The following is a 25,881-nucleotide window of genomic DNA, read 5'->3' as shown; positions in this document are numbered from 1 at the left end:
AAACACGCGGAGCCTGAGCCCAAGTCTGGCAGGGGCAGGCAGGTTTTATTCCAAGCGCCGGACAGTGGTGGCCCCCCCTCCTCCCCCGGAATGCTGCTGGGACAGAGGAAGAGCCTGGCTTGGTGGAGCCTGGGAGCCGGCGGCGGCTCAGAGCAGGAAGGGGATGATGGGCATGCGCAGAGGTGGGTAGTCCCGGAACTCCTTTAGGTAGCTGCGGTGCTTGCCCTTGGCCCAGATGGTCATCTGAGTGAAGCCCACCAGGGAGAAGAGGGCCACTGTGGGGCAGAGCGGGGGCGTCAGGGGGGCCCGCAGAGCCCGGGGCGGGGGGGGGGGGGGGCACGGAGGGAGGAGCAGCGGGTTCACCTGGGAGACACTGTGTCATGATGGCAAAGCCAATCCAGGATCCCACCTGTGGGGAGAGGGGTCAGGGGTCAGGGTGGGCAGGACAGGGCAGTGCCGGCCGCTCCACGGAGGCCTCGCCCACCTCCCCCCAACCCTTACTATCCAAATGCCGGTGCCAGAGAGGCCTCGAGTAGACAGGATGACCTGATGAAGGCGCCCCCTGCTTCCTTGTGGCTGCGAGCCTGGCCTTGCACACCTCCCAACTCCCAGAAAGGCCAGCTTTTCCGTCTCCAGATGCTACAAGCTGCCAAGGCAGCTGGTGAGCCAGGGACCCCTATCAGGGGCCGGTCCCTCCGTGTGGGACCCCAGCCCCAGGAGGGAGAGGGGAGGAGAGCGGGGCAGAGCCGCACCTCGTACGTATAGTTGGGGCAGGACACCAGCAGGAAGAGCCAGGTGAAGGGGTTCTTGGTGGGGTATGGGATCTTCCTGGTCTTGGACCCTGCAGGGCAGGACAGGAGGGGCAAGTGAGACCCCCTCACCCGGCCCGACCCCCACCCCCTCGCCTGGGGCAGGCCACTCACCAGCTGGCCGCAGGTCCCGCAGGGCCATGTGGATGGAAAAGTTGCCAAGCTGGCAGATCTGTCAGGGCAGCAGGGTCAGCCGGGAGCCCCCAGACTCCCCACCCCAGACCCCTCCTCCCCAGCCTGCTTACCACGAAGATGGCGAGGGCCAGTTTCACCTGCTGAGCTCCATAGGCTGAAGAGGAAGCAGAGGGGTGGCCTGTGAGGGGAGAACCCAGGGGGGGTGGGGAGGGGCAGGGTCCAAGGCCACTTACTGGGGGGTGTGTAGAGAGGGTGGTTAATGTAATAGGCCATCCAAGCGGCGAAGCCCCAGTAGTAGGTGCAGTTCTGAAAGGGAGCGGGGCTGCGGTGAGTCGGGCGGCAGTGGGTGGGGCCAGGGCCGGGTGGGGTCTGGGCACAGGGGTCCAGGTGGGTGGGGCCGGGAGGCGGCCAGGGTCTGGCTGGACACACCCCGGGGCGCTCACCTTGAAGATGTTGCGCAGGGGCATGGTGCCGTGGGAGAAGCGGTGCACGAAGAGCGTCTCCAGCAGACGCTTGATGTAGTGGAATGAGTGGCAGATGCAGGCAAGGCTGGGGGGGGAGGGGCGGGGGCAGGCTCAGCTGGGGCAGGTCCAGCAGGCCTCCCCCCCCCCCCCCCCCCCCGCCCCTCCCCCTGGCCCCACTCACTGCACCACCGTGTGCCGGCTGGACGTGAAGTCATACTTGTGGCCGTAGATGAAGGGCACCCGGAAGTAGAAGAGCAGGTAGATGAAAAGGGGCCCTGCGTACTCAGTCAGGAAGACCTGGGGGTACGGGGAGCAGGTGAGTCACCCCAGTGTGGCTGCTGGGAAAGGAGGCCACGGACAGGGCTGCGGCTCACCGTCACCCAGCTGATCTGGGCCCCCAGGTCCCGGAAGTAGAGTGTGGCCGTGGTGCCCACAGGCAGCTTCTGCAGGACGTCCTCATCCTTCAGGGACTTGCCCTCTGCAGAGAGACCAGGCCGGGGCTCAGAGCTGCCCAGGACTTCGCCCACTGCCACCCAGGAGCCTAGGGGCGGCCGAGCAGACAGCTGTACTCACTGGGGTCCAGGCGGAGGGACTGGCGGGCAGGGTACCACTGTGGATCTGCGGGGAGAGCAGGGCATCACAGCGCACAGCACAGTGGAGCCCCGGGACCCCACGCCTCCTCCAGCCCCAGGACAAGGCCTCTGAGGCCCGTGCTAGGACCCAGCCGGGAACAACCCAGGCAGGAGAGGGATGTTATCCTTCCGAAGGCCAGGCAACGACATTCCTGCTGAAGGCCACGCAGGGACATCTGCCCCAGGCAAGCCAAGAGAAGCCTGGGCCACACTGGGGGCATCTCTGCAGGACCTGGGAGGACAGGTGTACAGGACAGGGTCCCACCCAGAGGCCCCTGCCCAGAGGTCACAGGGGTGGCACAGCTGGGCCCTGGACTTACGGGTCTTGGTGAAGAGGTTCTTGATCTCGGCAATGGTGGCATGGGGCTCCACCTGGGGAAAGCAGAGGCCGCAAAGAAGTCGGGGGTAGGGGAGCCTGGTCAGGGCCCCCTCCTGGTGAGGGGGGTCGGACAGGGGGCCTGGGCCGCTGCTATGGGAGGGGGAAGGCCGGAGTTTGGGCCCCCCTACCTACATGGCTGAACAGCACAGCAACGGCCCCCCCAGAGTGGAGACGGTATGAGCCTGCGAAGCTGGGCCTGCTTCCCTGCCTGTGCTCACCCCCACACAGCTGCCCGCAGTGACGGCCCTCGGTCAGGGCCAGAACTCACTGGGGCAGGAGCCCCTTCCCCCCTGCCTGGCGTCTGCAGGGGGCAGCTCTCAGAACCCCCACCTTCTTCCCAGGCCCCAAAGCCCCGCAGGGTCCACAGAGGTTGCCTCACCTCCTCCCACCAGGGGGCCGGCTCCTGGCCACACCCAAGGGCCAGCGCTGCCCACCCCACCCCATGCCGGCAGGGGCAGGCCCGGGGACGGTACCCCTCATCCGCCCGAGGAGTAGGTGGGGTGTCAGGACACAGGATGGGGGGACACAAGGAGTCCGCCTCCTCAGAACCAGGAGCCCCAGGAAGTAATGGGCCCAGACTCCGTGTCCTTGGCCCAGGGCCGCCGACGCCACGGTCGTACCTTGTCCAGGAAGCACAGCTTCTCTCGCGTCTTCGCGTCCAGAATCTCCACCTCGAAAAAGAGGACGGCCTTTTTAGGTTTTTTGGTCTTGGCGGGGGCGATTCGGGGGAGGCCGTTGAGGCCGAGGCCGAGGCCGAGGCCGAGGCCGGGGCCCGGGCCCGGGCCGGCCTCCCGGGCCACCATGCCCATGTTCAGGTCCATGCTGCCCTGCTCTGCCCGCTGCAGCCAGCGGCCCCGGCTGCCGGCCGTCAGCCCCCACCTCGGACCTCCCCAGGCGGAGCGGCTCTGGGCCGGGCGGGCGCGATCAAATTCTGCCGCGGTGCTGGAGAGGAGCCCGCGCCTGCCCTGGCACCGCCACCTTCTGTGCAGATGTAACCCGAGTGCCCCACAGCCACGGCCCAGCTAAATATAAAACTGCCCCAGACCGAGCCCCCCAGGAGCCATGCCACAGACCTCCTGGGGGCGACCCCTGGGGGCTGGGTCCCCCAAAACTGAGGCTTTTGAGTGGACACAGCGCCTGGACAGCACTGGGGGCAGGGAGACCCTCGGAGGCAGGCAGGGAGGCACCTCCCGCCTGGCCCAGTGCAGGGCGGGGCGGGCCTCGGGAGGAGGGCGAGAGAGGCCGAGGGCGGCCCAAGCCTCGGCCGGCTCAGGCCCGCAGGGCTCACGGGGCTTGGAGAAATCCCAGCTATTTTGAGAATCCCAGAGACAGATCATCCACTTCCCCTTCTGAGCTGTAAGAGACACTGCGGATTATTTTCCTTGTGCATTTGTGTTCCCAGGGAGGTGACAGATTCCGAAGTTATTGGTGCAGAGAGCCTCTCTCTAAGTGTGGAAAGGGTCAGGAAACGGAGAAGTTTCCAGCTAGCATCCCCAGCCTGGATGGATGAGGCCCTGGCCCCGGCCCCTGCCTCCCTGACCTCCCTTCTCCACTCATTTCTCACTAGGTCCACCCGGGCCTGTCCAAGGCCACCTCTGGGGCAGTCTTCCCACCACGTCAGCCCAACACAGTGCCCTTGCCTAGGCCCTGAGCCCACAAAGCCCAAAGCCTGGCCACCCCCAACCCCACCCTTCTCCCAGAGCCGCCCCCAGACAGTGGCAGAGCAGTGGGCAGAGTTGGGAGGGAGAGAGCCCCCCGGGGGGTGGGGTGGGGGTCTGGCCCACCCATCCCAAGCGGGTCAGAGAAGGCGCCGGGAGGGGCTGTGAGCATGTGAACTGCTGAAGCTGGAGGGAGGCCCAGCAGTGGCCAGTGGATCCCCAAAGGCCCAGGTGCTCCCATGGGGGGCTTGGCACAGATGCTATTGACGTGGGTCGTGGCAAGAAGGCCTAGGTCTGACCTCAGGTCAGCCGCTAGCAAAGCAGGCGCTGAGAATCCTTCCCACCCCTGGCAGACCTCGGTCAGAGGCAGTGTGGAGAAAGGAGCCGGTCAAGAAACCCCAGGGCAGGGCCCCAGCCAGGGCTCTCTGAGGGCAAGGCCAGCCACCCACGGCCCGGCAGATGGTCCACCGCAACCAGCACCCCCTAGAGGGAAAGGGATCCCCTCACACATCCCCCAACAACACGGAAGATGTGGGGACTGAGTCTGGCCATGCCACGAGGTCGCCCGTGACCAGCCCCTCACTTCTCTCTGAGCCTCGTCCAGGAGGCAGGTAGGAAGGCGTGGGCCTCAAGGGGTTATAAGGGGTCATGAGACAATGTGAGTGGAGCACCAGCATGGGGCCTGACAGGAAGTGCCCCAAAACCTGGGGCCACGAGGCTGGGCGTGAGGAGGCCCGGTGGGAAGGGCACAGGCCTGGGTGCAGATCCTGGCGGCCTGCAGGCCTGTTTGCCCACGTATGCTACGCCCGCCCCACATCAGGGACACGAGAGGGCCCAACACCCAGAAGCCCTGGCCCATGCTGCCTGTTGGTGCTGCACTGGAGTGAGCCTGCTGGGGACTGCCGGCCGTGTGGCCTTGGGGGACAGCCTACCAAGCCCCTCTGAGCCACGGGCCAAACAGATGGGGCCAGAAAAGAAGCTGGTCATACCGCTCAGGGTGTCTGGTCCCACCCAGGGGACTTGTGGGAGAGGGAAGGGGCACACTTGGAACGTGCCAGAAAGGGCTAGAATAGCAGGGCCGTGGGCAGGCATAGGGCCTGCCCTGTGGCTGCAGGTATATTAATAGTTCCTGGGTCCCAGCAGGGCGGTGCCCACATGCCTTCAGAGCCCGTGTGGGGCAGGAAGGCAGCACCAGGCCCACTGGGAGATGAGGCCTCCAAGTTCCTGCTGAGCCACTCAATAGCTTAAAATATAAGCAGCCCCTCTCCCTGCCGGCCAGCTGCTGGGGGAGGGCTGAAATCCTACCCCTCTCCCCCAGCCTGGGCACCAGACCAGGGTCCGGGGAGAGTCGGGGGCCCCGACTGGCTGCCGGAGAGGAAGCTGGGTGGCAGGAGGGGTGGCCGGGCGAGGGGCACACTCCCAGCGGCCGCGCCGGGGTCAGTCCCAAGCTGGAGGACAGGAGCCCGCGCCCTCACAGAGGTAAGCCTGGCCCTCCGGGCAGCACCCTGGGGCCCAGCCCACTGGGGTGGGGGTTGCCTCAGCTCAGGGCTGCTGCGGCTGGATCTGGGGCTGGGTCGGTCCTTTCCCACTTCTCACCCCCTCATCCCAGGACCCAGCAGCTTTCATGCTGAGAGAGGTCACAGAGGCCCTGAGGGAGGGGAATGTAGGACCCAGGACCTCTCCGTACGATTTTATAATTACTGCAAACTGAAAAGTGAAATAAAAGTTTATGCTAGGTGGCAGAAAAGAAAGAAAGAAAGAAAGAAAGAAAGAAAGAAAGAAAGAAAGAAAGAAAGAAAGAAAGAAAGAAAGAAAGTTAGTTATGCTAAGTAAAAGAGGCCAGACACAAAGACTCACCATATTATGTAAAGTGTTCAGAATCGGCAAACCCAAAGAGCCAGAAAGACTGGGTTGCCAGGGGGCTGCGGAGGGGGGATGGGGAATGTTGCCTGATGGGAACCTGGTATCTTTTAGGGGTGACGGAAACATTCTAAAACTAAAACGAGGTGGTGGCTGCAGTGGGACAGACAACACTGTGACTCTACCAAATGCCACTGCACTATTCATTTTTAATGGTTCATTTTATGCGAACTGCACTTCAATAAATTATTTTTAAGGGGGGGAGGGGATGCGCTAAGAAGCAGGCCCCAATTACCCATCAAAACAAAATGCCCCAGGGCAGGGAGCAGCAAGGGTACCCCACCCCCATCCACCTCCCAACACTGAGGGCCTAAACAGAGGGGACATGGTCATATGCTTCCCATTCTTCAGTCCCTCAGCTTACCCACCCACTGCACCCCTTCCCACCCCGCTGCGACCCCAGCCCCTGCTCTGTGCTGAGCATACCTCCCATGCCCTGTCTTTCTCTCTTTCTCTCTCTCTCTATCTCTCTCTCTCTCTCTCTCTCTCTCTCTCTCTGTGTCGCCTGCCCAGGCCTGATGCCAGCCTAGGGTGGGGACCCAGGGTAGGCCTACGCCAGGTCAGACGGTGCAGGCAGCTGCCAAGCACAGCCCTTAGGCAGGGTTCCTGAGCACAGAAGGGTAGGCAGCAGGCCCAGGCCCCATCCCTGGGGAGAAGACAGGCCTGGGGAAGGGAGGAGAGGTCAGCCCTCCTAAGGGAGCTGGAGGCAGGTGAAGGGCTGGGAGGGGGGTCACTGGCCGGAGGTCCCAGCCGCTGACCATAGCTAGGGGGTGTGGCACAGCAGGCTCCGGCACAATGGATACAGAGGACAAGGACGGGGCGGACACCGTGGCCTGGGACACGGGAGCACGGCTCTGCGATGACAGTTCCACTAGCCCGGGAGGAATTCTCACCCAGGCGCCTGAGATTCCAGGATCCGGCCAACAGCAACTCGTGGCACCACGAGGTCAGGGCATGGGGGTTGGGGGAGGGGGCGGGACCAAGGATGGGGCCACAGGCCACCCTGAAAGAGGGGCCGGGGTCAGGCTGCAGCCTTCCCCAGCTTGGAGGGGAACACCCAGAGCCACTGCTGAGCAGCAGGGCCCACGGCCTTCATGGAAACAAAGAAGCTGCTGATCAAGGTAGTCACAGTGGAAACAGGGGTGCTGTTTTCTGAGCACCGTTCTGAGCTAGTGTCGGCGCCCAGAGCAAGGCTCCAGGGGTGAACCCCACCTAGTAGATGAGAAACACCAGAGCAGTGGGAAAGCAGAGCAGTTATGCATCTGTAGGAGAGGCTCAGGGCCTTTGCACATGCTGTTCCCGCTGCCTGGACCACTCTCCCCCAGACCCCTCAGGGCTCCTCCCTTCACCTCCTTGGGTCTTCAGACAAATGCTCGGTGAGGTCCTTCCTGACTTAAAATAGAACTCCCAGATACCAGCTCCCAAGGACAAGGACTGCCCCGTTCTTGACCATTTCCCAGCACACAGACCTCCCCAACAAGGAGCTGTGCTCCCTAAGCACCTGCATGAGGCACCTGGGCTTGCCTAAGGCCCCACCACCGGCCTCTGAGCCCAGGCCTTTCCCTTCACCACACCCCAGGGGGCCCTGCCCACCTCGCCCAACCCCAGGGTGGCGGCAGGGTGGAAGCTGCTGCCTGGAGTTCTCCGTACCCTGGGCCAGGGACCTAGTGCCAGGGAAGCCTCTGTGAGGCCCCCACACATGCCCGCCAGGCTCCTGTGACCCTGTGGGGCCCAGCATTCTGGCAGCCAGACCCTCCTCCCAGGCTCTGGAGCACCACTCACTGGGGGAAAGGGCCAGGGACCAAGCCAGCTCCCAACTCCAGGGAAAGCTTGTTGACTTTCTGCACCAGCAAAAGCCCAACACAGAAGAGGGGCTCCATGCTGACCGGCTCTATGGAGCCTGGGCCCTCAGAGGCACTACCACAGGCCCCGTGGTCCCCACACAAGGAGGGCTCAAGGGCCTCCTCGGCTGTGTGCACATTACCTAGGCTCTAAGGTCAAGAAGACTCACCTACTTCCTGGCTGTGTGGCCCTGGACAAGTTACTCAACCTCTCTGAGCCTCCATTTTCTCATCTATAATGTGGGCTGCCCCCACCTGCCATCTCGCAGAATTACCATAAGATTTACAGAGATAATGACACCCAAAAACAGGAGATAAACACACCCAGCCTAGAAGAGATCCTGCATGGAGTTAACTATCATCAGACCAACACTGGCAAAACAGTACTGGCAGTACAGCCGGGCCCTTTCTCCCCAAATCCTGGCCATGAAGACACCAAGGTCAGGGAGGTGATGTGGTGACGCTCCATCCAGCCGGTGACAATGCGCCCGAACCCTAACAATAGCAAGACACGTGTGGGTGGGAGGGGCGGGGCTGCAGCGAAGTCCCTACTACGGTTCGCTGCCAGGCTGCGGCGGCTGCCCTGCGCTCCACTGCCCCCTTGTGGCCGTGGACTCCACTCCCAACTGCGGGAGGACGAAGACCCCTGTCAGGCAGAAAACGCCAGTGCAGGACCAAGAGCGAGTACTGGCTCGGGCTCCGCCACTTACCAGCCAAGAGGCCTCGGGAGCCACTGCCCCACGTTCCCTCTTTCGGCCCCTCGCCCGCTCCCTCCTCCCCTCCTCCCCCATCTCAGGCACTGCAGTGAACAAGACCCATCCCAGCCTTCACAGGACCGCACCCCACCCTGTGCGTGCTGTGGGGGAGGGGGGCGGGGGCGAGGCGGGGGACAACAGCGACCCGTCTGTCACCAAGCGTCGTGGAGAAAAACAGAACTGGGCGGGGGAGTCCGGGGTGGGGAGGAAGGCCATTTTCGGGCCAGTGGTCAGGGAAAGCCTCCCTGAGCGGGGGGCATCCGGGCAAAGGCCAGTGAGACGCCAGGCAACAAGCGTGCGCACGAGGCAGAGGGAAGGCCAAGTACAAGGGCCCTGTGGCTGGATGCGCTCAGCGGCTCTGAGGAGCAGAAGGCCCAGGTGGCCAGCACAGAGTGGGCAGACGGCACAGGTGAGGGCTCTGGCTCTTACCCCGAGGGAAGTGGGCAGGTTCCCCTGGGAACTGGGAGACCAGGGCAACGATGCGGACGGAACAGGGAGGTGGCCACGGAGGAGTGGAAAGTGGTGGCATTCTGGACAGACTAAGGGCAGGACCACGGGATCTGCTGACGATGGTCTGGGGGGCCCGGGGGGTCCGACCTGAGCCCCAGGAGGAAGGAGCGCCAGAAAAAAGGCGGCAGGAGGAGTAGGCGCCACCTGAGCCCAGGTGCTAAGAGCCACGCTTGCATCTGCTGCACCTGCAGGAGCTGCCAGGCAGGCGCGGCACACAGGGGCCCGGGCACCAGCGCCCACGAGGCCTGCAAGCCGGGGGCCCGGGCCCCTCTCGAGCCTCAGTGTCCCCCCGTCCTTATAAACACCGCCGGGCCCAGTGCTCTCCAGGCCCCTCCCATCCGCCAACAAGCCTCCGTGGCCTCGCGGCGGAGTCCACATCCCAGGGCCCCTTGGGACAAGGGGTAGGCACAGGCCTGAGGGTCGGCCCGGATTCCAGGTCACCCTCACCAGCTCCCGATGTTGCCCCTGGAACCTCTGTGCATCCTCAGGCGGACCCGCCCAATGGGCACGCGTGGAAAACAGCAGGCCTGGAGCTGCGGCAGCTTCCCAGGCCCCTCCTCGTCCTCCCCTTTCACCTGCCCAGCAGCCGAGAGGGCAGGAGCTCTTGGCTCCACTTCTCAGATAAGGAAGCCGTGTTCCAAAGGGTGAGGGACGCTCCCGGGTCACACAGCAAACACCTGAGCCCAGACGCTCGTGTGTGCTGAGAAAGGCCAGCACCCCGCCCCCCCCGCCCCGCCCACACAGGCCTCTGGGGCCGCACCCCCAGCCGGCGCAGGCTCGGCGGCGGAGGCCCCGCGCAGAGACGGCACAAGCAGCACACCCAGCCTCCGGCGGGCTCTCTGAGACCCCACGTGGGTCTGCCGGCCAGGAAAGGGCCCTGCAACTAGGCCACCTTGTGAGGGACGTGTGCGCCCTGGTGGTGACGTCTTCTCCTGGGCCTGGGGCACGAGAGGCCCGCTGTGGGTGCAAGCCCTGCTCAGGGCAACCTGGGACTCCAGACAGAGATGCAAAGACCTTGACAGGTCCTTCCGCTGGCTGGCCCAGGCCCTCGCGGCCCCCACGGGCCCCCGCTCGGGGCATAAGAGCTGCCGCACCCAGAGGAGGGAGGCCTGGCGGCGAGCGGCACAGCACCCGTCCGGCTCACCCGCTTCACAGATGCAGAGGCTCGGGCACGTTCGCCTGGACTCGGCGACTCAGCACTTGCAGCTCCCTTTCCCTTCCACTTTCCAGAAATATCGAAGTCACACCGCTCTCGCCAGGGTGGCTGAAAAGACCTTGGGCTCAGCTGCCAGGAGGCCAGCACAGGCCGCACCTGCTCCGCCAGAAATACCTCCTTCCCCAGTGGCCTCAGCCCGTGACCCCATTTCTCTGAGGTGCCCAGCGCACTTGCACCAGCCTCCCCGACGTGCCACCACGGGGGCAGAACGTTACCAAGGCTGGCAAGGGCGGGGAGACGCTGACCACCCACTCCCAGGCCCTCAACCAGCCAGTTCCCACCTCCTGCCCCTGCTGGCCAGACAACAAGAGCCAGGGTCTGAGTGCCAATGTCCCTGGGCTCTGGGATGGGGGCCAGGAGACGCTGGAGGAGCCCCATACACCCCAGCGGCGTCCTGGAGAACATTCTTCAGGTGCTCAGGTGACCCCAGGTTGGTGGCAGCAACCACACAGAGCACAACCTGAAGGGGACACCGAACCAACACAGCGGGGACCCTGGGTCCCGGACCCGTTGACCAGCTGCCCACTGGCACCCACAGCCCCCGCACCTCCCTGGGCTGGCACAGGCTGCACCTTCCGGGACTCCAGAGGGCGCTGTCCCACCCAGAGCAAGGGCTGCCCCTGGGGCCTGTGCCACTGGGAAGCGCCTCCCCAAGAAACATCTGTCGGATGCTTACCTCGTGCCAAAGGCCGTGCTGAGACCTTCGCCTGCCTAACTCACCTAGCCTCACTGGGGCCTGTAAGCTAAGGACTGTGACCCCAGTTATGCAGCTCAGAAACGAGGGGGCCCTCGCCCAGGGCACACAGCCAGGAAGTGCCGCGGCCAGCGCCGACGCACCCGCTTGGGCCCACAGCCCCTGCCACACCACCACCACCGCTCCGAAGAGTGGGGTTCGATGCCAACGGGGGAAAAAAGGTGGGAGGGGCCCCGGGATGTGATCATCTGGAAGGCACCCCCTTCCCTCCCGATGCTCCAACTCCAGCACACTCGTCTTGGAAGGTCCAGACTCTGCAGAACAGGTCACTACCAGGGAGCCCAGGGACTGAGCCCGCTCCTCGCAGGCCTCAGGCTCCCGTGGCCCCAGCACACTCAGGGTCCCAAGGGAGAAAGACCCGTCACCTCCTGACACCACACAGAGGTGTCCAGGCAGGCTCAGCGGCTGTCTTAACGCTTCCTGCACGGTTTCCTGTCAGGCCCCAGGGGGAGGGGTGGAGGGAGTCCCCACGGCAGTGCCTCAGCAGAGGCCAGAGTCAGCCCAGCCTCCCAGCCTGAGCCTCAGCGTCTCCCTCTGGTCGATGGGAACGTTTGAAAGAAGACCTAACAGACAGGGTTCTCGTGGCACACGTGGCAGAAGTCCCACCCGTGGTCCCGAACCCTGCCTGCTCATGTGACTCCGCTGAAGAGCCCTGGACTGGGCAGCCTAGGCGGGGGACCGGGGTCTCTGAAGGGGGAGCCGGCACCCACAGCTTCAAAAGCTCCCAGGTGACAGATGGGAACAGCCACCTCGACCCAGGCTGCCTCTGGAAGCCCAAAACCCCTCCCAGTGGGGCCTCAACCATTCCCTGCAGGTGCAACCCACCCCTTCCTTGCCCTGCCCCCTGCAGGCTGTGAGTCCTGAGTACCCAGCCACCACCAGCTCACACTGATCCTACCAGATTGGCACTGTTACCCCATTTTACAGACAAGGAGGCTGAGGCTGAGGAAAACAAGTCACCAGCCCAACAGCACCCGGCTACGAGCTCCAGTGGCAAGACCCCGTCTATATTTGCTTAGAACTGAATGTTCTTCCTCCAGGGCTGTCCCCGGCCCCAGACCCTTGGGGGACGGCCCAGATCTGCACCCCGGCACCCCCTGGCCAGATCAAGGGTAGTGACCGTGTCTGGTCTCTGCATCTCTGAGCAGGAAGGTGCCATCAGGCCAAGAAGCTGGAAGAGGCAGGAGACACTGAGCCCTGCAAACACAGGCTGATGGGAGCAGCAGGAGGAGCCCATCCAGGATGACCCCCCACCTGCGTCCAGCACATCTGGCCCAGTGCGGCAGGCAGGTTAGTTCACCCCAGAAACTTCCGGAATCGCCCGCTCTGGGACCCCCATGGCCAGCTTCATACACAGCAACAGCTAACACCTCCCACATGCTCACAAGGTGCCAGACACAGAGGCACATTCTCAACACAAATTACCTTTTACTATTAATCCCCTTTTACAGATGAGGAAACTGAGGCTCATTCGTTCACCACATAAATACTGATTGAACATCTACTAACTGCTACATGCCAGGCACTGTTAAAGGCTCTGGGAATTCAGCTGTGGAAAGAGAGACAGAAATCTTTGCCCATATGCAGCTGACATTTTAGCAGGGGGGAGACAAAGACCATCAAATAAAGTTGCACATAACATTAGAAGATGTCATGTGCCATAGGAAAAGCAGAGCAGGGAAAGGGGACAGGGAGTGGAAGGTGAAGAGGGGGTGTGCAGTTTTATACAAACTGGTCAAGAAAGGCCTCCGGAGGAGACCTTGGGACAAGCCCTGAATGCAGTGGAGGAAAGAGCTGTTGAGAAATCTGGGGAAAGCATCCAGGCAGAGAAATGGCCTGTGCAAAGGCCCTGAGGTTCAGCACTCTTGGTGTGTTCAAGCAACAGTGCAGAGGACTGTGTGGCCGGAGAGAGTGAGCAAGAAGGGGGCTGGGGGGAGGTAACAGGTTGTGCAGGGTCTCACCCTCCAGATGAAGACTATGGCTTCTATTCCCCCCCCCCTTTTTTTTAATGTTTATTTTTGAGAGAGAGAAAGACAGAGTGTGAGCAGTGGAGGGGCAGGGAGAGAGGGAGACACAGAATCCGAAGCAGGCACCAGGCTCCGAGCTTTCAGCACAGAGCCCGACGCGGGGCTCAAACACTGACCGTGACGTCGTGACCTGAGCTGAAGTCGGACGCTCAACTGACGGAGCCACCCAGGCGCCCCTGGCTTCTATTCCAAGTGAGGTGAGAACCCTGGAGGATTCTGGGCAGAGCAGGGATATGACCTGACAAGTTCCTAAAGGATCCATCTGGACTACAGGGGAGTAAGGGTGGAAGCAGGGAGCCGAGTAAGAAGCTACGGGAATAATTCTGTCAGGATAAAAGATGTCTGAGACCAAAGGGTCGACCAACTATGGCCCAGAGGCCAATTCTGGTCCACCTCCTGTTTCTGTACAAACTAAAATCGTCCTTATACTTTTAAATGGTTGGGAAAAAAATCAGAAGCCTATTGCGCAGCACAAGGACATGACGTGAAATTCAAACTTCAGGATCCACAAAGCTGTATCACAGGAACAAGGCCATGGCTCACTGATTGTTAATGTATCATCTACGGCTGCTTTGTTTTTTTTTTTTTTTTTACAACTATCGAGTTGAGAAGATGTCACAGGGGCTGTATGGCCCACCAAGCCCACAGTATTTCCCGTCTGGCCCTTCACAGGTAAAGCCTGCCGACCCCTGGCCTGGGCCCGGTGATGGTGGGGGGCTGATGACAAGTGGCCGCATTCCAGCTGTACAGTGAAGGCTGAGCCGCAGGGTTCGCTGACTTGGACACGAGACGTGGGAGAACAAGCAGAGCCAGAGCCTCGGGGCTGGGTGATGAGAAGGCTGGAAGTGCCGTTAACTGGAGGGGGGACACGCAGTTTGAGGGCAGTCTGGAGCTCAGGTCGGGACATTATTAAGTCTGAAATGCCCATTAAACGGCCCCACGGAGAGCTCCAGCTCACTGAGAGACCACATAAGGTGGGGGGGCCGGGGGCGACGTGGAACCTTCACAAGCCTGTTCTGCTGACTGAGAAGTTCCCGTTCATTCTCTTGGGAAGTGCTTACCGAGCCCCTCGATGTGCTGGGCCCTTGCTAGGGGCTGGGCTTGATGAATAGAGAGACCTATGTGTGACAGTAGTGTGCTGGGCAGTGTTCCCAGTGCTGGGACAGAATGGTGACCACAGCTGAGAGAGGCCATGCTCCTCGACTGGTCCTGTTCACACTCAAGGGGAACGTGGGCAAAGCACCTATCACGTAACATGAGGTTGGGACATACCAGGTGCTGTGAAGAGAGCCTGGCGGGGGACCCAGAGCACCAGAGGAAGTGGTCAGGGAAAGCCACTCTAAGGAAGTATTATCTGAGCCATAGCCAGAAAGAAGCCGAAGGGAGGACCGGCCTGAGGCTCCCTGTGGGAAGTGCAAAGGCCCTGAGGCAGCAGTGAGTTTGGCAGTGCTCTGGAACATCCAGCGGGAACAGAATGGACTTGAGCAGCTGAGGAGGCTGGAGTGCACGGAGGCCCAGACCAGCACTTTGGGAAGTCGCTGGAGTGCCACCACCTGCTTTGGTTTTGAGAAAGAGCCCTCCCGCTGCCACTGTTGGGAGCAAGCACGGAAACAGACACAGCAGTGAGTCTCAGAAACAACCCAGGCCAGAGACCTCAGTGGGGCTTGGACTAGGGCAGAGGTGACAAGTGGTAAAAAAGACACTCTAGTTCCTGGATCCTGAGACACCACTGATTGAGACCAAGCTGCCAATTTGGTGGGGGGGGGGGGGGGTCGGGGAGTGGAGAACTTTCTATATAAACATGACATGTATATATATCAATCATAAGACACAGCCCAACTTAAGGTGAAAACTGCATTCTGGGATAGAAGGAGAACACTAACAAGTTAAGAGGATTTCAGCAGAGGAGGGCAGGGCTTCTGGAAGGTTTAACAGGCCTCCCTGCATCTTTAAAGGGAGAGGTGAATTAAGAGGTGGCTCTCGCCGTTGACAGAGGGGTCCAGGAAGATGCCCTTGGCTGTCTTCCCACCTGCAGCATTACCTGTGAGCAGCACCCTGAGCCCCGCAGGCCTCTCTGGCTCCGCTCAGCCCCTCTGGTCGACAGCAAAATGAAGCGAGGGAAAAGGAACCGAGAGTTTTATATGCACGTGCTTCCCCGTGCCTTCTCTCCCCATGACGCTCGTTCCCAGGCCCAGCCGGGGAGGCTGGCAATGAGTTCACTTCCATGTGGCGTCCACGACACCCCAGGTGACCCGGAATGTGGCAGAAGATGCAGTTCCCAGGCCCACTCCTCAGACCGCGCCTGGAGGGGCCTGGCAGGAAACATTCTTAGGGTCTGGTGATCGTGGCTCAGCACTACCCATGGGATCCCCACCTCATCCGCACATGAAAACTCAGAGTTCAGGTAACTTTTGGGTCAAAAAGTGGGGGGGAGGGGGAGGGCCAAACTCCAAAGTGCCAAAAGAGGAGCCGTGACCAGCTTCATGACGGAAAGGCAGGAGCTCAGGGTCGGGACTGCCAGCCCCGAGGGGCAGCCGTGTACCCCCCAACCATGTGAGGGTCCTTCCTCCTCATCCGACTGCAGTGTCTTGGGGCGGGGGGGGGGGGGGGGGCATCAGCAATGCGGCTAACTGCCTGAGCGTGCCTGGTGCCTTGCTCTGCAAGCCAGTGTCTCTAACAGATGTGCACATGATCGCCTGGTCCGCCAGGGGCCAGGGCTCACAGCGAGCGAGGAGCTCAAACACACAAACTATCAGAAGGTGCTAAGTGCTGTGCAGAGAACTAAAACAGGAGAGGCGACAGGTGGCGAGTGTGGCCTGAGTGGATCAGGGTGGGGGGAACCTCTCAAGAGGAGGTGACATTCATGCTGAGCCCTGAATGACGGGATTCCCAGACAGGAAGGGCAAAGCCATCTCTCCTGAAACACTGGTATTTCGCACAGGGGTTGCACGACTCAACCCAGCCCTGGGGTGGATGGTGGATGGTCGATGGATCCCCATCCCCAGCCAGGAGATTCTGTTAGACTTTATTCTCTGGTGGAAATAATATTCCACAACATACTGTTTCGGACTACACGTATCTCCCCAAGAATTCTGATACTCCCCTCACTCCCCACGAAGAGTATGTTTCCCCAACCTTCCCTCCTCCCACTGACCCACCCTTCTCCTGAGTCAGACTCTTGAGGGGTCCTGGGGAACAGCTTCCCCCAAGAGTGGAGGCTCCGGGTCTGTGACCTGCCTCCTGATGTTCCAGGATGCCCCAGTGCCAGTGCGAAACCGCCCTCCCCCAAGCTCGGCCGGCCCGCCCTCCCCCTGAGGACAGGCACTGTTCCCACGGGCCCCACCACAAAATTGGCATGGCCCCGGCCAGTGCTCCCTGGTCCCTTTAAAAAGGAAAAACAGAGTTCAGAAGGACCCGGACAATGGCACAAACCCTGCAGTCTATGGGGCCAACTGAATGGCCTGGGGACTCTGCTTACATAAGAGCCTGGTTCGAGCAGGGACAGGGCCAGGGCCGTGCCAGCCTGCCAGTCACCGTGACCTACTGAGAGGCTCTTTATCCCTCAGAGAGCTGGGAAAGGCTCGTGGCCCATCTCTAACTAACCACGAGACTGGCGGGGCGGTGGCGGTCGGGGGAGCGGGGGGAGCCCCAAACACCATCCACACCCGCCAGTCAGTAATAAGGAACAACTACTCTGCCCATTTATGCAACACACAGCAGAACGCGAGGACCCCTCCCCCCCACCCAGGACTTAAAAAATAAACCGCCCTCTTAAAGTTGACCTTTTAGGCAAAATCAACAGAGAAGGGGCTTCATCACCCTCAGGATAAAGTCCACAGGTCTCTGGCCAGTCGGCCTCATCACTCGACATGGGCCATCCACAAAGTCAGGCTTCCCGGCCTCTGCACATGCTGTCCCCTCCCCTTCCCTGAAAACCTTCCCTTTAGGGCCTCGGCTCGGTGAAAAGACCTGGAGGGCAGAGGCTGCGGTTAGTCCGTCTTCCTGGAGAGTGACAGGCGCAGAGAAATGCACTGGAGCGAATGAACGAACGAATAAATGGCAGAAGGAAACAGATAAGTGGAGGCCCACGACAGGAGACCGCTCAGACCAGGATGACCCGCAAGCATCCCGTGTGGCCGGGGACAGGCCCAGGTGCGGAGCTGGCAGCTCGTGGTGAGGCCCAAGCATGGGGAGGAGAGGATGATGCGGAACAGGCTGGCTGGCCGAGGCGGCGCTGGACCCGGGGCTCGCGGACAACGGGCCGTAAGAAGCCAGCTTCCCTGGGTCACGATCAGTAAGGACTGACTCGGCCCAACGCGGGAGACGCAGTTCTCAGCCAGGTCCCTGCAGCAGCCCCACACTCGCCCCTCCGTGCCCCGGGAGCCTGACCACCAGGAGAAGACGCATTCGTGCATCTCGTCAGTCAGTAAGGAGGCGCCGGCCAGGCGCCGGGGAAGCTGCAGGGACAAGACACAGAGTCCCTCCCTGCCGTCACCAAGCTCACAGTCTGACCGTGTAGAACCCAAGTGAAAATGCAACCACGGCCCAAGGTGGGCCCGATGGACGGGAGCAGGGTGCCAGGGGGTGGGGCGGGGGTCATCCTCTAGGTAAGATGGTCCAGGAAGGCCCCTCTCTGCAGGACGTGGAAGCTGAGCTCTCAGTAAGTAGCGGCCGGGGAAACACAGAGGAAGAGCCTTCTGGCTGAGGAAACAGGCAGATGCTCAGGGCTGGAATGGGGCTGCGGGTGTTTGAGGAGACGAAAGACAGAAGTGTAGAGGGTGAGGAAGGCAGGGGACAGAGGACGACGAGGAGCCCGAGAGACGGTTCTGAGGCCCGGGTGCTAAGATCCTCCCATTTACACGGGAGAAGCCCCTGCAGCCGCTGCAGGGTGCGGAACATGCCAGAAGCTGCCCGGCTGCCGAGGGAGCAGGTTCGACGGCCATCAGATGGGCAGACCCACCCGAGGCACCCACTTCCTGGGACGGCTCTCTGTCCCACTAAGTCCGAAAAGTGGGTTCTGACTGTGCTTCCACTTGGCCCAGGGAAAGAGGCCGTCCCCAAATGTGACCTCCACCGTGTGTGACCGTGTATCAAGACTGACCACCGGCTGCTTCCTCCCTCTTCTGGGCATACCATTTAGCGTGAACCCATCTCCAGCAGCTTCCATGAAGGAGGCCTCCGTGGCCCGGTTCACTGGCAAGTCGTAAGGCTTTCAAGAGAGGCCACGTGCAGAAAGCATTTCCGAGACCTGACCGATGCGGCTCTCCCGATCCGTCCAATGATTTGTCCTGAACCACCTAACGCTCTGTACCCCGACTGCGGGCCAGGAAGTGTGCTGGGCACGTCACACTCCCCAGCGGCCCTCCGAGACAGGTGTCCTTACCCTGGATTCATGGGAGAGAAAACCGAAGCTCAAGCAGGGAGAACTGTCTGTCCCAAGGGCAGAGCCGGTGGCCTCCAAAGACATCCCCCCCTCAACGCACAACCGCCCGGGCCCACCCACAGTGAAGCCCCCCGTGGCCCACCAGAATCCTGGCTCTGCCACTCGCTGAGGGACTAAGGGGCCGTCGCTTCACTCCTCTGTGCCCCAGTTTCCCCATCTGTCAAACAGAGAGAAGAACGGTCCCTACCCCATGGGTTCGTTACCAGGATTAAATGAGTTATCAGCTAAAAGCGCTCAGAGTGAGTACCAAGCTGGTAGAGGCGTTCTGAGGAGGAGGATTCCCTGGCTGTCCCCAGGTATTAAAACATCCTCTGCTGCCACCGGCAGTATCAGCAAGAGGGTGCTAAGACCTAGGCTGAACTAGGCCACCCAGCCCAAGGTCTGGCCAAATCTGTCGGTGAAAGCGCACGGACTGCCAACCAAACTCAAGGGCTGAGTCCCTTCCTAGCACAGTCCCCACTCAGGGCTGTCTGTCCACTCGCCACTTACCTCTCCTCAGGAACCGGTTATTCAAGAGTCTCTGCGCGGCTCCGAGGGAGCTCCCGGGTCCCACCCAGGCTCACCTAGGCCCACCCCGCCCACCACTCGGATCCTCCCACTCACCTCCCAACCTCAGCCCCGCCCCCGCCCCGCCTCCCCTGCCTAGGCCCCGCCCCCTCGGCCCCACCTCTCCTGCCTAGGCCCCGCCCTCCCCGCCTCGGCCCCACCTCCCAGACTTAAGCCCCGCCCTTCCCACTCAACCCGACCCAAGGCTCTCGGGCCAAGGCACACCAACACGAGGAAGGTCTTTAAACCTCACGGCGGCTTTCCCAGCCTGCCAATCCCAATCCGGCTCCCCCCTCTAGAACTCCGAGGGACAGCCCATCCGATTTTAGGGCCAAGAGAGACCCTCGGCCAGCACTCCACACCGACCCACAGAGCCTCTCCCACTCTCCCTCCAGGGACGCTTTGTCCTCAGAACAATGGCGCGGCACAGCACAGCCTGGCCACCAGCAGCCTTTGGAAGCATCAGCAGGGACAGAAACTGGAAAGGCGCAAACCCAGGGCTCAAGCCCAGCTACACGGCTTCCTGACTCTGTGACCTTCCGCAACTTAATTTGCTTCTCTGAGCCTCAGTTTCCTTATGTGCAAAGTAGAAGTAATACTCGTGCCCACCCGATCACCTGTGCTTGTTGGTGCCCACCCTCCCCCCCATTCCTCTTCTACGGATGGGCAATCAGACAGACCTGAGTCTGGATCCCCTCTCTGCCACAACATGACCTTGGGTAAGTTGGGCAAGTTCCTTCACCTGAGCCTCGTGTTCCTTATCCACAAATGTGAGCAAAGAGGACCCACCTCTCAGGTTTTCGGACAGATACAATAAATGTGACCTGTCCCTGCTATTAATCCAGCAGGATTGATTATCCGGCCCAAGAAGAGGGGATCACAACCAGCATCCCAGCCTGTCTGCAAATGCAAAACCAGTCCCAAAGACATTTTTGGAAGGCCTTTTCTTTCGATGCAGCATGCAGAAGGGTGTGAGAGTGAAGAGGTCAAGCAGTCCCCATTTCAGAACACCAACACCTTTCTGCAAACAGGCGCCACATTTAAGGTACGAAAGTCGGAGACCCACACATAAAACGGGCTCAACAGTCAGAGAAACCCAAAATATCCCTCACCTATTCCAAAAGGCCACAAGAATTCAGAAGAAAAAAGTACAAAAAAACCCAGCAGACACCCAAGATCCCACCTCCCAGATTTAAGAATTATTTACATCAGATTCCTTTTTTTTTAATAAAACAGACATAGCTGAAAGCCTTCCACACCCCTTTTCTCCCCACTCCCTCTCCCCAAGCAACGGTTCCTCTGTGTGATTCCCACATACTTCTAACCTCTAATCACAACATATCCACTTATTATGTACATATCCATAAGCAGTACAGATAAATCTCTCTCATTTGGTACTTTTTGAAATACATAGCATCTTTTGCAGCTTGCTTTTTTCCACTCAACAGGATATCTGGAGATTTACGAAAGGACTGGGAAACCAAAGTAGATTTTTTTTTTCATAAAATGGAACTGTGCACAACAGTTAAAATGAATGAACCAGGGCTACCTGTAGCACCCTCTGATGATATATTTCCATCAACTTCCTAATGTTCTTTCATACTGACCTTTGCCTTCACAGGTTGCATTTGCCCCCAATGAGCAGTCACAGAAAGGCTCAAAGTAGTTAATCAAGCTGCTCTGGTCAGTGACACAGTTATTTACTGAGTGGCAGAACCAGGATTCAGCCCCACCCCTGCCCAAAGCCCACACACTTGGGGCGCCTGGGTGGTGCAGTCGGTTAAGCGTCCGACTTCAGCCAGGTCACGATCTCGCGGTCCGTGAGTTCGAGCCCCGCGTCAGGCTCTGGGCTGATGGCTCAGAGCCTGGAGCGTTTCCGATTCTGTGTCTCCCTCTCTCTCTGCCCCTCCCCCGTTCATGCTCTGTCTCTCTCTGTCCCAAAAATAAATAAATGTTGAAAAAAAAAATTAAAAAAAAAAAAAAAAAAAGCCCACACACTTAAGACACCATTAACCATGGGTCTACTTTCTCCTTAATTTTTGCCTTCCAGCCCAGTTTTCTGGCTCTAAACAACTGCCATTTGACCAGAACTCTACCTTCCAGAACTTTCACATGCTTATTCCTGTGGCGTTAGTGGAAGCAAAACTTGCCTGAGGCAAGGTACTGTGTTGGTCTAGGATTATTCGCAAAATGAGCACCAACAGAGCTACCCTTTTGGGGGGGGGGGGGTGGAAGATCCTACATAAGGGCAGTGGGGACCCCAAGAGGATGAGGCTTCCTTGTCTCCAGGTACCCATCTAGAGGAAACGGGCAGTGACGGGCAGTGACGGGCAGTGATGGGCAGTGAAGGGCTCAGAAGACTGAGAGGTGCTGATCTTCCTAGGAATTAACAGACTCATTTACAAGACACAACAGCTGTTTTTCCAGTTACGCCTGGGATCATTACTTTGAGCTCTCATCTGCAATGGCAAAAACAGCAATAAAAAAAATATGGAAGGAAGGAAGGAAGGAAGGAAGGAAGGAAGGAAGGAAGGAAGGAAGAAAAGAAAAAGAAAAGAAAAGAAAAGAAAAGAAAAGAAAAGAAAAGAAAAGAAAAGAAAAGAAGAAAAGAAAGGAAAGAATCCTGTAGCGTAAGATAAGCAGCTCTCTTATCAACCCTGATCCGACCCCAAGACAATCCCAAGGCCTCCTTTGCCTTCCAAGAAACCAGCTTCAGCCAGGACCCAAAGGTGACCCGTTCTATCTGCTTCATCTCAACTAGTCCACTGAAGGGATACTTTTTCCTCCCAGATCACAGAGGGGACACTGGCAGTGATGGTAAACTGTTACTGAAACAGCAACAAATCTCCCCTCCAGCTGGAATCCCAACCGCCATGACATCAGACCTCAGCCTCCATCAGCGCCCTGTGTGACACTCCACGCAGATCACATTTTTCTGAACATCACTTCTATCGTTTGTAAACTCCACTTCATTATCTCGAGGTCTCTCTCGGAGCCACAAAGGTCTTTTGAGGGAGGTGAACCCCTCGGTGGACAGGGGCTCACCTGGGGGTGAAGGATGGGCTTAGTTTCAAATAGAAATATATTCTTTGATTGAAGATAACAGAAACCTTTACTCAAAGTTTGTTAAATGGGAGTGGAAGTAGTACCCGTGCTATTTTTACTGTTCTGCAACAGATACTTGGAGTAAAACTATTCTGCTTGCTGGGAGACAAGGGATCCTCCCACACGGAAAGTGTAGCTATCACCTTGGAGGGTACTTGGCAAATGTTAGCAGAAAATGAGAATAGAGAACACAGCAAAATAATTTTTTTCCCTCCAAGGTCACTTTGAACAGTGGGTTTGAAGCTCCCCCCTTCCTTCTGGCAGGAAAAAGACTTATTTCCATAAGGTAGAGCACGTTCTCCAGTGCAAGCCACAGGCCTCAGCCTGCACCGTTTCTGGAACAAATGTGCTCACCCCAAGGGTCCTCAGAGGCCTACTTTATCTGACTGCTAACTAAGGAAACTAAAACTCCATTTTGCAAAATGCCATATGGATCTTCCTTCCCGCATCTTTCAAACTGTGGCTTTTTCTCCGGGAGTGTAAGAGGGTTTGAGAGGGAAAACCGTATTAGAACTTTATTCTATAATCATAAAGTTGAATGGGGCATGAGAGATCGTTGAATCCTACCTCCTCATTCCTGGTACTGTGTCAAAAATGAGCGAGGACTTCCAGGTTTCAAATTAAAAAAAATAATTAGCAAAATAATAATAACAATAAAGGGGGCAGACACAGGTAATGGTATGTATGCAACCCGAGAATAAAAACAAGAAATCTCGGGGCGCCTGGGTGGCTCAGTTAGTTCAGTGTCTGACTTCGGCTCAGATCATGATCTCTCGGTTCGTGATTTCGAGCCCCGCGTTGGGCTCTGTGCTGACCGCTGGATCCTGGAGCCTGCTTCAGATTCTCTATCTCCCCCTGTCTCTGCCCCTCTCATGCTGTGTCTCTGCCTCTCAATAATAAATAGACGTTAAAAAAAGGGTTTTTTTTAAATTAAAAAAAAAAAAAAAAACCAAGAAATCTCTCCTTTCACTTATATGTGAAGTACCTAACATAGTCAAATTCATAGAGACAGAAAATAGAATGGCGGTTGCTAGGGGCTGGACAGAATGGGGAACAGGGAGTTAGTGTTTAATGCAGACAAAGTTTCAGTTTTATAAATTCAAAAGAAAAGAGTTCTGGAGATGGATGGTGGTGATGGGTGCACAATAATGTAAATGTACTTAATGCCACTTACAAATGGTTACATGATAAATTTTATGTTATGTGTATTTTGCCACAATTTTTTAAACTGAGGAGAAAGAAAAAAAAAAAAAAAGACATCTCTACCTGCTAGTTTTCATTTGGGGACCAGCATGGCCTAGGGGCTGGCAACTAAGACCCGAGTCCTGAGTTTCTCTCTCTGTTCTGCATTTACCCTCTGGGCTTTGGGTAAGTCATTTGACATCTCTGAAACTATTTCTTCATCTGAAAAATTTCTTCATCTGGGAATAATAATAATAGTCCCCAACCTCATAGGCCTATGAGGATAAAAAATAAGAGAACATAATCTCATAGCACAAGAGTAATCACACGCTAAGTTATTATGCGTTTTAAGAATAAATTAGTTTATTATTTAATGTTATTTGAAAGTCAGTACTGATCAAATAATTAAATTATTAATATTCTATTATCAGCTAGATCGATAAGCGCATCAGACTTCGTTTTAAGGGAAGCAGCAGCCCAAGTTAGGAGTCAGGGGACCTAGGCTTCAAGAATGGCTGTGGGAGTGAGATTTCTCCCAGGTGACACGCAGGGATTGACTGAGACGATCTCTTAGATTACCAAAAAGCAAGATCAGCTTTGCTACTAGGCGGGAGCCAGGCCTGGAACTGCACCTCCCTCACCGCCTAATCTCCTCGCGGACGTCCCGGACGAGGGAAGGGGTCCAAAGATCTTGCCAGAGGCTGATTGCAAAGCCATTTCCTAAACCGAAGGAGGTAGCATAGTGCAACACTTATGCAAGACACCCTCGGATCGGGAGCCAGGGTCCCGCACCTTTGTTCCTCCCCTTGCCAAGTCTGCCCCGGCCCGCTGGGGGAGCTGCAAGGAACCTGCAAGCTTCCCACATCCTGCAGAGACCCCAAGAAAAGGCAACCCCACAACAGCCTAGGTTGCAGAATTAGAAATACCCCCCTGCACATGCGCGGTGCGATTTACGAGTGGCCCCGGGACACGACGCGCGCCCACTGCGCCTGCGCCGTCCCGCTCGCCCTTTGGGGCACAGGACCAGAAAGAGGAGGGGGGGGTCCCAGGGTCCCACGAAGAAGAAAAACGAATGAGTCTGCGGCGGCCGCTAGGTCCCGATATCCTCGTTCCTTACCTCATAGTGTTTCATGGCTTCTTCACACGACCCCTACTAATCCTGCTGCCGCTGCTGCCTACCTGCGCGCGACAAGGAACAGACTCCCTCACGCGCTCGCGACCGCCGCGCGAGACTAACATCGGTTCCGCGTCCGCCCCGCCCCTCCCTGCCACGAGCGCCCCTACAGCCAATCAGCGCGCGGGGCGCTCACCTTCGACCCCGCCCCGCGGGGCAGGTCTTGAGCGAGGACTAGCAGCTCTCGCCACGAGGCTGGCCAATCAGCTTGCGGGACACAGGGAAGCGCTAAAAGGTGTTTGGCCACCCACCAATCAAAATAAGGCCTCGGCGCCGCGCGCCCCTTGCCCGCCTCTCGGTGGCGTCGCTGTGGAAACCGAGGGAAGCAACGGTTACCGTAAAGCTGGGGGCGGGAGCAAAAAGTTGAGTGACAGGGGGAGCATCATCCGCCTGGCTGGAGGCGCGGCTGTGAACTCCCAGGTGGGCAGCCCCCTGGGTAAAGGGGAGCAACCTGAAAGGGATAGGAGCTGGGGGCGTGTGCTTGGGCTCCTGGATGGAGAAGCCTCTCCAGCGAGGGGACCCCCCCATCTGTCATGAATCGGAGGGGGGAATGCCTTCACTGCCCTTTTCAACGCAAGCCCCACCGCCCCACCTTGTCCGGCCCCATAGGCAGAGGGCCCACACTTGTCCACCTGTGCTGTCCAGCATGGTCACCACTGGTCACATGTAGCTAGTGAGCCCTTGAAATGTGGCTGGTTGGTGCAAATTGAGATGTGTTGTAAATGTAAAACACACACTGACTTCAAAGACTTAGTATTGAAGAGAATGTAAAATAAAAATCTCACTAATAACCTTTAATGTTAATTACAAGTTGAAATGATAGTATTCTGGATATATTGGATTAAAATAGATTATTAAAATTAAGTTCCCCTGTTCCTCTTTACCTTTTTCAACATGCCTGTTGGAACATTTAGAATCACAGACCTGGCTTGCATTTGTGGCTGGTAGTTGTGCCTTTACTGGACAATGCTGGTCTGGGGTTATGCCATGCTTTTGCTCCTTTGTCATGAGCAGGCTGGGAAAGTTGGGCACCACCTCATACACACACACACACACACACACACACACACACACACACACACCACGCAAGATTACAGGACAGGGTAAGGAGTGAGTAGCACCTGGCACACGCCCTCACCTACCTTCTCTCCTTTCTCCTGGTTCCGGACCCTGCCCCTGAGCCTTCATCAACCGTTGAACCCTTTGGAATTTACAGGCCTGACATCAGAGACAGTGGTGAGAAGTCCTCAAAGGTAGATCACTGATTCACCAGGGAGCAGGGTGGGGCAAGGTGAGTCAGTGCTTAGCACTTAGTCATCCAGGTTCGGTTC

General features: G+C 58.4%; 1 protein-coding gene across 3 annotated transcripts; it reads right to left on the bottom strand.

The window, feature by feature from the left end:
* Window positions 1-19: 19 nt before the first annotated feature.
* On the bottom strand, window positions 20-24,622 carry TECR (trans-2,3-enoyl-CoA reductase). 3 transcript variants are annotated; one of them, XM_030302276.1, is made up of 13 exons: window positions 24,494-24,622; window positions 3,040-3,090; window positions 2,361-2,412; window positions 1,982-2,026; window positions 1,783-1,886; window positions 1,590-1,705; window positions 1,388-1,493; window positions 1,178-1,250; window positions 1,055-1,098; window positions 924-981; window positions 753-841; window positions 364-409; window positions 20-275 (listed from the first exon to the last, which is right to left on the bottom strand). In XM_030302276.1, the coding sequence occupies exons 1-13, from the start codon at window positions 24,506-24,508 to the stop codon at window positions 148-150; spliced, it is 927 nt and encodes a 308-aa protein (XP_030158136.1). In that variant the 5' UTR covers window positions 24,509-24,622; the 3' UTR covers window positions 20-147. The 3 variants fall into 3 exon arrangements, with proteins under 3 accessions (XP_030158136.1, XP_030158119.1, XP_030158128.1); XM_030302259.1 differs by lacking the exon at window positions 24,494-24,622 and adding an exon at window positions 10,248-10,712; XM_030302268.1 differs by lacking the exon at window positions 24,494-24,622 and adding an exon at window positions 3,493-3,775.
* Window positions 24,623-25,881: the final 1,259 nt, after the last annotated feature.

This window comes from Lynx canadensis, chromosome A2 (assembly GCF_007474595.2).
Source record: "Lynx canadensis isolate LIC74 chromosome A2, mLynCan4.pri.v2, whole genome shotgun sequence".
Classification (NCBI taxonomy): Eukaryota; Metazoa; Chordata; class Mammalia; order Carnivora; family Felidae; genus Lynx; species Lynx canadensis.
The sequence above is the reverse complement of the archived record's forward strand: the minus strand, read 5'-3'. Positions and strand labels throughout refer to the sequence as shown.

Excerpts from the sequence above, each read along its gene's own strand:
- TECR (XM_030302259.1), bottom strand. The coding sequence starts at position 10,697 with ATGGGGCTCCTCCAGCGTCTCCTGGCCCCCATCCCAGAGCCCAGGGAC. Across the intron at positions 2,027-2,360 it reads GAACCTCTTCACCAAGACCC|ATCCACAGTGGTACCCTGCC; the intron begins GTAAGTCCAGGG and ends CTCTCCCCGCAG. Across the intron at positions 276-363 it reads CATGACACAGTGTCTCCCAG|TGGCCCTCTTCTCCCTGGTG; the intron begins GTGAACCCGCTG and ends TCTGCCCCACAG.